The sequence below is a fragment of the Arvicanthis niloticus genome, chromosome 14 (genome assembly GCF_011762505.2).
Source record: "Arvicanthis niloticus isolate mArvNil1 chromosome 14, mArvNil1.pat.X, whole genome shotgun sequence".
Lineage (NCBI taxonomy): Eukaryota > Metazoa > Chordata > Mammalia > Rodentia > Muridae > Arvicanthis > Arvicanthis niloticus.
The window spans coordinates 34,994,841-35,007,049 of record NC_047671.1 but is presented as its reverse complement, the minus strand read 5'-3'; the positions used below and the strand labels follow the sequence as shown (position 1 = coordinate 35,007,049).

The 12,209-nt window shown below is 43.9% G+C and overlaps 1 protein-coding gene across 3 annotated transcripts in view; it reads left to right on the top strand.

Annotated features, from left to right (window-relative positions):
- Prdm6 (PR/SET domain 6) overlaps window positions 1-12,209 on the top strand; it is a 104,364-nt gene that overhangs the window by 60,255 nt on the left and 31,900 nt on the right. For all 3 annotated transcript variants that reach the window (XM_076912648.1, XM_076912649.1, XM_034518296.2), the window contains one exon: window positions 10,138-10,265. In XM_076912648.1, coding sequence (XP_076768763.1) covers window positions 10,138-10,265 — 128 coding nt within the window. The remainder of the gene's footprint in view (window positions 1-10,137; window positions 10,266-12,209) is intronic.

The following is a 12,209-nucleotide window of genomic DNA, read 5'->3' as shown; positions in this document are numbered from 1 at the left end:
GATTTTCAGGTGATGGGTGCTCAATCTGTATGTCTCTCTTCTTATGCTTTGATACAGCTCAGTTGGAAAGTCTAAAAACCAGGAAATGGGCTGGAGAGATAGCTCCATAGTTACGACTGCTTGATGCATAAACATGGGGACCAGAGTTTGAATCCCAGCATCCATGTTTCAAGGTGAACATGGTTCTGTGGTCATTTGGAACCTCAGAGTTGATGGGGGCAGAGACAAGGTTCACTGGGACCTTCTGTTTTTCTGTCTTGCCAAAACAGTATGAGTTGCAGTGCAGGGAGAGATCCCTTCTCAAAAGAATCAGGCAGACAGTGGTAGAGGAGACCAGCAACAACTCCCTTTGGCCTCCAGTGCACACACTCCACTTGTGTGTATAAAACACACACACACACACACACACACACACACACACACACACACACACGAGGGATTGTAGAGGCAAAGTGCATGAAAGAACACATAGGTGATTAGGAGCCACACTTGTGGGAGTCTTGCTGTCTTAGAGTAGAGAGCGATGCCAAATCCCCGTGCATTCATTCGAAGGTCTGGGATGAAACTTACACACACAGCCCTGCCCCCAGTTACAGTTGATTGCACAGATCACTGCTTTCCTCGAACAGTGTGAGTTCATGGAGATATAAAATACAGCTCTGATCTTGCTGTGATCAATATATCAGTGATCAGTTATCCTGCCTTGTAGCTGAGGTACAGGGAGGGAGTTATTGGACTCCCTAAGCCACTACTAATTAAAACATTTGTGATCAATACCTGTTAGTTTCAAGTATGTTCCACTATTCTTAAAGATGTGGGTGTCTGTGTAAATATCAAGGGATACTGTCAAGCTTAAAATAATTAAATTTAGGAATGCAAAGTACAGGCCTAAGGACACATGTGTGCACTGTTTTCTAGATCTTAGCTATGTCAGTATAGCATTTTCCCTTTTTCATATGTAGTTTTATTTTTTACGTTAAAAGTTATTTCATGTGTATGGGTGTTTTGTCTACAAATATATCTGTGCACCATGTGCATGTAATGCCCGCAGAGGCCAGAAGAGGGCATCAGATTCCCTGGTCCAAGAGTTAAAGACAGTTGTGAGGTGCTGGGAATGGAACCTGTTTTCAACCTCGGCCTTAAAAAGGGCTCTCTTAACTGCTGAGCCTTCTCTCCACCGCCTATATTTTTATCTTTAAATATTCTGACCTGAAAGATACAACATAAACAAGCATTTAACTTTTTAATTCCCTTGGCCCTCCTACATCATTTCTCATTCTTTTTAGTGTGTGAAAAAAAATGTGTACGGTTAGAATTCTAAAATGACGAAATACATTTCTGCCTTCAGTGAGTGTCTGGTCTTGTCGTCATTTTCGGAGTCTGCATTTACAGATGTCAACATAGGTACCGTGTTAATTTTTTTAAACCCAGCTCCTCAGATGTACAAGGCAAGCAGCCTACCACTGAGCTAGATGCCAGCATGCTACGAGTATATCATGACTACTACTCACTAGCAGGTTACTAAATTTTGCCTAGGTAGACACTTCCAATCTAATTACAGTGTTGGCCTGAGGATAACTAGTGTTCTCTGAGCAGTCCCTGGGTGTTGAGCCTTTACACACACTTGCTCATTTGATTGCCATCTTGATCCTTGGGGTAGGGGATCCTTATTAGCACCCCCCCCCAACTCCAGTTCTCAGCTTCACTGAGGCTGAACAACTGCCCAGTGTCACTACTTATGATGGAGCCACGACTGTAGCTCGTATTTATTGCGACTGACACCCCTAGGCACATCCCTGCAATCGCCCCTAACTAGACTGCTAGACTGGCTCACATTATATATTTTATTCTGTAATATATAAAGCTCCTCTGCAGACTATGTATTGAGAGGAAAATCTGCTTTCATGGAGGTATTCTTATGACTAGCTTCATAGTCAAAATAATCAAGCCTGTTTGTTCTTTTGAAACACAGTGGAATCTCAGAGCACATTTGTCTTGGCAAATCACAGGGTTTTCAACTGAGTTTCTCAAGTTACCGGGATGTGTGACTTTTAAAACCCTAATTTTTAGGTTGGCTCAGCTGAGATGGGCCAGCAGTGAAGAGCACTGGCTGCTCTTCCAGAGGACCAGGGTTCAATTCCAAGCACCCACATGGCAGCTCACAACTGTCTGTAACTCCAGTTCCAGGGGATCTGGCACCCTCACACAGGCACGTAAACCACGCACAGGCAGACAAAACACCAATGTACATAAAATAAAATCTAATTTTTGAATTTTACAGAAAGATGGAGTAGTGTAAAAACATGGTGTGAGATTGGACAGAGGAAGTCTTAGCCTCTCCCCCCCCGCCCTTTTGTTGTTCTCTGGATTCTCTATCAGCTGTGAAGAGATTGAAAACAAAAGCAATTCCTGGCTCACAGGTATGGCTGGAGACCTCTCACTGACTTCTCCCTGCTGACTATTTAATCATCAGAGGAAACTCACCTTCCCAAGCCAGAGAATCAAAAGAGATTAACCATCTTCAGGGAGATTGCCATTTGTTTCTTAGCCTGAGTTGTTAGTACTTTTCTGTCAGCTTCTTTGCGTTTAGGAATAATTTCTTCTAAGCCCTTAAATATCATGCAAGATCTTTAGGAAGCTGCACTTCCTGTGCGCACGGAGGTCCTCCCATGTATGGGGCCAGTGGTGGATTCTTGAGTATACACTATGTTTCCTCATCTCAGCTGCTTGGTGAAAGCTGTCCCCAACTCAACACAACAACAAGATGCCAGGGACCAGGGCATCTGTGAAAGGATGGGACAAGATTGGGGACAAGGAGATAGAATCTAGAACACTGTTTCTCAGCTTGTGGGTCATGACCCCTTTGGTGGTTGAATGGTCCTTTCACAGGGGTCACCTAAGATACTGAAAACACAGATATTTACATTACCATTACAATGCATAAGAGTAGCAAAATGGCAGCTATGAAGTAGCCATGGAAATCAATTTATGGTCGGGGTCACTGCAATATGAGGAACTGTACTAAAAGGTCTCAGTGTTAGGGAGATTGGGAACCACTGCTCCAGCGTGTCTCTCCGTGAAACCTGGTTGTTCCTTATGAGAACAAAACATGAGCCCTGAGGTACATGTCTAAGTTGTAATTCAGGTTTCTTTTGTGCAAAGCTATCGGGTCTCTTTAGGACACTCAGAATTAAAAGAGAAGGCAGCCTCAGCACACCCTGGGTCTGTCACTGCCCAGCCCAATCACAGGGTGTAAGTCACTAGCTTTTGGAGACCTTGATTCCCTTTGTCTGAGCTGGCCACATTGGGACAGACAGGTGCCAAGTTTCCCGTGCTCTAGAGTTACCCACAGTGCTCAGCGTTCTAGTAGAATTGCTTCATCTTCACAGAGGCCTTATCTCCCACAGGAAATGCTCTCCCTGACTGCCCCCCTTCCTCCAATACAAGACTCCTACAACAGGTGGCCTAGGAATGGTCTCAGGAACTACAGAACTATTGTGATGCTCTCACCAAGTCCTTCTTCAACCCTGGCCAATGCTACTGCTTTTCCAGTGGAGTTACTTTTAACACTTCTCTGAACTAAACCTCCTTCCTTCCTTCCTTCCTTCCTTCCTTCCTTCCTTCCTTCCTTCCTTCCTTCCTTCCTTCCTTCTTTCCCTCCCGCCCCCCCGCCCTCCCTCCCTCCCTTTTTTTTTTTTTTTTTTTTGGTTTTTCGAGACAGGGTTTCTCTGTGTAGTCCTGGCTGTCCTGGAACTCACTCTGTAGACCAGGCTGGCCTTGAACTCAGAAATCCACCTGCCTCTGCCTCCCAAGTGCTGGGATTAAAGGCGTGCGCCACCACCGCCCGGCCCTCCCTCCCTTTTTAAGACAGGGTCTCACTATGTACCTCAGGCTGATCTTGCAATGCTCCTGACTCAATCTCCCAAGTGCTGTGATTGTAGGCACACACCACTGTGCTCTGCTCAAGACTTCATTGAATTAATTACAAGTGCATTTTTTTTTTAAACTTAATACTCATGCTGATAGAACTAGCGTGAGCGTGCATGTGCGTGTACGTGTGAGCATACGTGTTGGGAGGTGTATTCTGCCTTACACTGGAAAGATGAAGGCTTCTGAGCAGTACAGAAAGTATTGATGTTTACAGTGCTTTAAGGCTGTTGAAGATCCAGTCAAATGTACTTCTAGCTACAGCAGTTTTCACACTTTTACTCCACCCCCAGTAGCTGTGGTTGCCAGTAAGTGTTAGACAGGTAAATTACTGGAGGCATCTTGTGAAGTAAGTTAAGTGTCCCTTGAGCCATTAAGTGGTGCTGGGGCTTCAGAAGACTGGAGGGGGCCACTTTTCCTCAGCAAGATTGGAGGTTTTCAAGAGAAGATGAAAATCAAGTTAGACTGCATTTGAATATTTTTGGAAACACTTGGCAAGCAAAATAACAATGGCTCATTTGCAAATCTTGCCTGACCCTGTTCATTCAGCTTTCTATCCTTCAGAAGGTGGTGCCTTCCTAGTAAATGATAAAACGGACCAGTTGCTGGCCCGGCTGCCCTAGGCTCACCATTGTAGTTAATACAAGCTGGTAGCATTCACAAGTGGCTACGATGTTGTCAAGGTACTTCCCAGCCATCATTAATGTTTGGCACCAGCACACATCCCTACTTCTTCTTATTGCTGAGTTTTGATTTAGGAGACTGTAAGCCTGGGAGAGAAGGTGGCTCAATGCCTGCCTCCTGGAGGTTTGCAGTCAATGCGGCAACATGGTTTGAAGTGAGAGAATCTGTGTGATCTTTATTTTAGCCACAAGTACAGTGTAACAGCTGATACTGTGGAACTGAAAACTTAAAAGCCCCTTTTAAGAGTAAGACTTGCCTCTCCCCATTACTTATCTTGCTACTCCCGGTTGATATAAGATAGAAGAGACTCACAGCCCAGAAGCAATAGTTTTAAAATAGTAGCAGCAACCACAAAGGAAATCAGAGGCTGATAACGTAGATACATATTACAAACAGATGCTCAGATGAGCTCCTAACCTCCAGTAACAGGCAGGCTCTTTGTCTTCACACACACACACACACACACACACACACACACACACACACACACACACCAGAAACGAAGGTGATGTTTCCTTGAGTTCTATTTATATCTTTCTTTCATCAGAAAGCAATGTAGAATCTAGTGTCGAAGCTGGGTGGTAGAGCCAGAGCTTAGCAAGTGGGAGTCCTGGGGTCTAATCTCTACCGTAAACACTGAAAGGAAGAGGAAGGAAGAAAAGAGTCACTACAGATACTCATTCACAGACCAAAACCACTGGCCAGATACCAGCACTTTGCAGGATTTACAACAGATTTCTGTTTTTCTCAAAGAAATGAAGCCTTTAATGCAAAGTGTAATCCCACTGTTGTCCACCCCACCCCATCCCACCCCCACCCCCCACGCCCCACCCTGGCCACTGTGTTTGCTTCTGAAGGCTTCTTCTCCATGGAGGGTGTCAGGGCTCCTGCGGCAGCACTTCAGTTTTCTGTGTATATTTATATATACTTAATATATACATTGTGTAATATACATTACACAAGGTACTGCCGTAGCACGCGCTGTTTACAGTGCTATTCTGTGCATTTCAACAAACGGTAGCATAGTGGCTTTGCCTTTTCCCCAATCAACATTAGGTTTTTAACATTTGTCTTCTAATACAAACAGGTCTAATTCATTAAGGTTAAATGTATTGAACAAACAGTTTTGAGTGGATAAGACAACTTACTCTTCCAATGGTAAGATATGTCTAGTGTTTCTTCGCTGTTCCAAGCAGTTTCACAGTGAAGTCCTTTGAAACCATCTCTCAGATTCAGAAGAATTTTATTGGGGTATTTCCCTAGACTATCAATAAACCGTAGAATATAACCATTCTCACATTTATAGATAATATTGTCAAAGTGTCCTCCGGTGCGGCAGTGTGGTACACTCCACATTGGCTATAGAGAACTGGCTTTTCCAGAGCAAATACTAACCAATCCATTCTACAGTTCAGAACTACAAGATTTGTCCCCACCCACCCTTGGCTAGGCGTCCTGTATCATTCTTCTCATGAAGGTCTCCCACCTTGAAAGTTAATTTCTCTTTGGAAAAAAATGGAGAAAATATTACAACACTGTTCATTTTTGCACAGTTCTGCAAAATTTTGCTGTTGGGTGTTTTTTTGCAGAATGACTCTTTTCCTTAATCTAAAGTCAACACTCCTGCCCTATGCTCACCACTTGAACGAATAAACAACCTCTGACCTTTCCAACGTTTTCACAGGTCCTGGGGGAGTTGTCTAAACACTCTGAGTAACTTTTTAAAAAATATTTTCTTGCTTATTTGAAATCCTTTGAAAGATAGATTAAAAAAAAAAAAAACGTAATTCTAGGTCTTGGCATAGTTCGTCTCCTAAATTCCTTGAGTTTGGGGGGCCTATCAGGTATCCAACTTAAAATTTCATGTCACTGTCCCACAAATATGGGTGTCAGTTCAGCCTCCAAGAACAACTTCCTGTACTTGTAACTGTAGCTGCTACTCTGGCCCGATGCTGTGGATCCAGCTCATTTGGAGTTCCTACTAACTTCTTTCTGACTAGAACAGGATGGCTGCTGTCTGGGAGATGAGCTACCCATAGTTTCTTAACCAAGCTCTTCTTAACTGTTAACAAAGCTAACTGCCGTTAACGAATCACTTCACAGCTACACAGCCTTTGGAGATGTCTTTAGTTTCTGCTTAGCACTCAATACATGGTCACCCTCTTTGCGTGTGTTCTTTGTACTAAAGAAAAAAAAAATGCATCAACATTTTTTAGCTCCTTTTGGATCTTGCAAAGAAAGGTTTCATATAAATGTTCATTCTTTTCTTTTTTTTTTTTTTTTTGAGACAGGGTTTCTCTGTATAGCCCGGGCTGTCCTGGAACTCACTCTGTAGACCAGGCTGGCCTCAAACTCAGAAATCCGCCTGCCTCTGCCTCCCAAGTGCTGGGATTAAAGGCGTGTGCCACCACTGCCCAGCTGTAAATGTTCACTCTTAACAGAACAGACCAGAAGAGCTCAGAGCAGTCTTGAAGCAAGTGTAAAGCCCTGGGCTTTGGGCTCTCTCACTGGTCATAACAGTATAGTAAGCCTCCTTGAGGAAATCTGGAATTCGGACCTTTGTTAAATTTCCCCATACATCCCTCCCACCCCTCCTAAGCCCTCTACCACCACCCCGCCCCACATCAGGTTGTGCTCACAGGTATAGTTAGATCTGTGTTTAAGGATCACACTGGCTACAGTTTGCTAACATTTTCGAGATCCTGTAAGGAAGGTGGGTGAAGGGGCTCTTGCCCATTTCCAGTGAGAAGGGGATGTTCATTTGAGCTACCGTGTTAACAGTGGAGAGGAGGAGGTGAGTGTTCCTGAAGGCATCAGGAAAAAAATTTGCATGGAGCTGGTGGTGACCCACTGAGAGCAGAGTCAAGGCCAGATGAGTGTCTTCAACCCTTGGCTGGGTTAGGAGACTGAAGAAGGTGTATGGGATCATCCCAGTTTTATGTGAAATATTACAATCAGTTCTGGCCAAAGCTTGGAAGGCCTGGCCTCAGGCCACATGTTGCTTTAGAATATACTTCCCAATACATGGCAATCTACATTTTCTTCAAGGCAAGTAGGAGGCAAAAATTGTGGGTTTCTTTGTGGACACATTGCTCTCTGGAGATTGATGCCAAAACACATTTATAACAGGAGAACCGTTTCTACTCAGTCAGGATAGGCTTGCGAGTGTATGGTGTTCAGCTGAGCTCACACTCAGACCAGGCCTTTCTACCTAGCGATAGAATGCCACTTGCAGCTGAGGATCCTGGCTGGGTGTACCAAGCAGGAGTGTTGGGCGTCTTATGAGATGTTTTGTAGTGATTATTACCAGCAGCTTTTATACAAGGCGCCTTTGTAGGGAAAGGGTAAAACAATTCCATCAAAAATTTTTCTTCTGCTGCTGAGGGGCCAGGAGAGTTTTGTTCCATCTCTCTGGCTGCTGACAGCAGTATCAGGGGGAAGTGTTTTTGAATGTTGCTTGACTGACTTTTTTTTTTTTTTTTTTTTTTTTTTTTTTTTTTTTTTTGCAAATTAACAATAAAAGAATATGAGACATCACATTGACAAAAAGCAATTAGTTTAATCTAATCTAAATGGGATGCCTGTCTTTAGCTTGCCGCGCAGCAGTGGGCAGATTAGCCGTTTAACGTGTTTCCATTTGCTGCTGTTATCCCAAAGGGAGGAGCTGGAAGACGTATTTGCCCTGATCGGCTCTATCACAATCTTTTTCTCTTTTTTTCAGGCCGGCTTGATTATCAGCTGTGATTGTCTTGGTATTGTTACTAAATCTGTCCTAAATTTGCAACTGTTGTTTTTATTAGCTTAATGTTTGTCTTTTATTGGTGGGGGTAGTAGAAGGCTTGGGGGAGCAAACAGCATCAAGAAGAGCAGAATGTGTAGTCAGATGCTTTACACTGACAGCTGAAAGCAAAAGGAAACCCTTACCAAAGCCCGGGGCGTCCAGACCAGAAACACTGACCTGAATGAGTATGAATGGCCACACAGTGAGGTTTTCTCTGGAAGACTTATTATTCCTGTTTATTTTCGAGAGGAAAAGTGGGTGGGCTCAGAAAAAGAGTTGTGGTTTCCCAGGATGCTTTGGGAAACCCCTCATCAGTTCCCAGGAGGCTGTACTAACTCTACTCAAAATATACTTAGTTCTGCCATTGTCCTTCTAAAGTCTGCACTCCTAAGAAACTCTCTCTCTCTCTCTCTCTCTCTCTGTGTGTGTGTGTGTGTGTGTGTATGTGTGTGTATGTGTGTGTGTGTCCATGTGTCTGTGAATACATGTGGGTGAGAAAGCCAGAGGTTAAATTCAGGTGTTGGTCCTCGGGAGCTGCCTGCCTTGTTTGGTGATACAGGGTCTCTTACTGGAACCTGGACTTTATCATTATGGTGGGCTGGTAGGTCATCAGTCCCCAGGAATCCACTTCACCTGTCTCTGCCTTCCTAGTGGCAGGATTACAAGTATGTGCCACCATGCCCAGCTTTTGATGTGGGTGCTGGGGGTTGAACTTGGATCTTCATGTGTCTGCAAGAAATATATTACCAACTCAACTATCCCCCCAGCACCCAGACTCCCAAGAAAGTATTGACACTGCCTTGTACTTTCTGAATGCCTCAATATCTGGAGACACCTCAGAGAATTACTAATGGATGTGTAACTGCCTCTTCTCCTACTCCTGGACACCTCGTCACACAAAGTAATTTCTAGAGGTGCACAAGTGTGTCCATCTTCAGGATTTACCCAGCGTCTAGCAAGTTACTTGCAATAAGTTTTTTTTTTTTTTTTGTCCTGTGCTTCTTGCCTGGTTTGAAGTGGATTTTCTTTTCTTTTTCCTATCTTGAGGAATCTGCTAGGGTTTACCGAAGCCACTAATGATGAGAGTGAGCTTGGTTGAGAAATATAAGCTCCATACAAGACAGCTGTTTTCCTCTTTCTCTCTCTGAGGATGCTTTGGGATGACCCCTCCCTTAAGGGCTTCAGAGACTGGCGTCTCCTGTGAAGAGACTGGCCCTTTATTTCATCCCAGAATCTCTTTTACCAGTCCTCTATGGTTCTACAACTTCCCAGCTGCCTTCTGCTGGGGGTCTCCCAGCGCGGTGGATGAACAGTGGCTGCCTTCTTTGGATGCTTTTGAACAGTTGCATGCTGGAGACCAAGGCCCTTTTATGTGTTTGTTTCAATCATGTCAGTGTGGTCTCTCCTTTCAGCTTGCTTTGTTTATCCGGCAGCTCATTATTTAAGACTAGCCTGTCAAAATAGGTTAAATATTCTTTGGGAAATATGGTCACATCCTTGAGATAGCACAACTATGTTTAATCCAGGGAAGATTGGCTTGATAAGAAAAAACGTGATCGACTTGCCTCACCAAAAAATATTTCCCTGTTACCCTGGCTGAGTTTCCATGACCATCAATAGGCACTAGCAAACCCTAGGACCATAAATCTCTGCAGCTGACATGGAAAGACACCAAGGGAAACAGGGGAAAAAAATGATTGCTGATGATTCGTTCTAACTACTTGACCTTCTGACCTCTTCTCTAGATATATGATCAAGATGGGACACTTCAGCACTTTATTGATGGTGGGGAACCTAGTAAGTCGAGCTGGATGAGGTATATCCGATGTGCAAGGCACTGTGGAGAACAGAATCTAACAGTAGTTCAGTACAGGTAAAGTATGTCTTGATTTACCGCTGGAGCCCTTTTGGCTTGCACGTACAAATGCAGGCTTGCTGCAAGTAGTTGAAAACACTCTGCAGAATGCTGTATATAGATCGGTTGTTCTTTGCTGGGTTTCTGAAACTGCCTCAGTTCGGGTAGTAATGTTTCATAGACACTGAGAAATAAAAGTACAAGCACATGCCCTCTTTGAGTGTGTACACAGGCTACAATTATTCTACATCATCTCTTGAATGTCCATACCAACCGCAATGAGGTTAACAGCCCCAGTGACTTGGGGTTACTCCCCCAAGCAGATGTTAACACACACACACACACACACACACACACACACACACACACACACACACAAATGGGAGCTTGGAGACTCAGTTCTAGGATCTGTTCCTTGTAGTCTCCATCAGTCAGAGAGAATAAGTTTCATTTGCACAAGAGTCTGGGAAAACCAAGAACCCAGTTTTCCCAAACTGGCCATGCTCCGCAGCAGGACTGGGCCACTATGATCTCTCCTGCTCTCTAAAGGTTCCAGAGCATCTGGGGCTGGCCCTTTCATGAGTTCAGCTGGGTTCCAGGTGATGTGGTTGTTTCAAATTAGAGAAAAGAGGCCCCCACTCCCACCACTGTCTCCTAAGATGAAGAATGGGCAGAGACTGACAGATCCAGGCAGAGGCATCCAAACAGGGATGGAGCCTTGGAGCACTGTCTCCCCACTTCTCAATGCACCTGCTACCCCACGCCCCCACACCCCTCCATCAGTTCCTCAGGAAGGCTGGAATCAAGATGAGAAGGCAGAAACAAATCAAACAGAAAAAATTCCCCAGCCCTAAGCCTTCTTCTCTCAGAATCCCTCGAAAACATGTGCCTTATAAATACATGAGCTCAGTTATAAACAGCCGTGTTCCCTTCAGAGTCAGAAGCAACTGTTTAGCGTTATTGGGCACCACAGACACATCAAAGCCAAGAGCCTTGTGCTCCGCGACTTGGAGTTCTGCCCGGGGCTATTTATTTTCCTTTTTTTTTAAAATTTTTTTTTCTAAATTTTTTCTTTATAGCTTAAAGGGTGCACAAATCTGGCTTACTCTCTGAAGGTCTTCAGTTCTAAAGAGAACACACTTGGGCAGTGTCTGACTCACTGCCTAGGTTTCCCATGCAGTTTCATTAAGTAATGGTTTACATGAATATGGTGCAGGGGCTATCTGGGGCTACTGGTGCAGACATGGTGACACACCTTGTGCTATTAGGGAGTTTCTAGGCAACCCTGAGCCACACAATTAGCGAAGATTGTGTTTGTCCACTCAGCAAGAGATAGTTTGGCCACTAATGTAATAAATACCAAGGGAGTTCTAGAGGCAAATTCTAAATTTGGGACAAGAAACCCCTTCGGGAAAGGGGCATGAGTAAGTCATTACCTATCTGTCAATATTAAGTGGATTTTACAACTCTCCTTTCATGAGTGCGCTTAAGCTACGAGCTCTCTCAGCCGATCTGTTTTGGATTACTGCAGATCTTTATACAATGAGCTACGAAAACACAATTTAAAAAAAAACTGGCATCCATGACTAGTGACCACGTCCAAAAGTAAGAAAATAGAAAAGTTGGACCCCGAAGAGCCAGTCTAATTTTTATTGTACACGAATGTCCTCTTCACAGAAAGTCAGCTGGTTTAAATTCATTCTGTTATGATTTGTAATATCTAAATGGAATTTTCTTCAAAGCGCCCTTGATTGATTGACCCTTAGCTGAACGTTTTGTTTTTATTTTGAGGCTGACAATAATGTTTGTTGGCATGAGTTCTGCTTCAACTGCGTTGGGACGCCATGAAGCTATCTTTATGAGTCATCCAACCACAATACTAAATACATGTCAGCAAAGGAAATATTATCTGAAAAGGGAAAAATCCCTTTGATGTGCTTCAGCATGCAGGGTTTTCTGCAA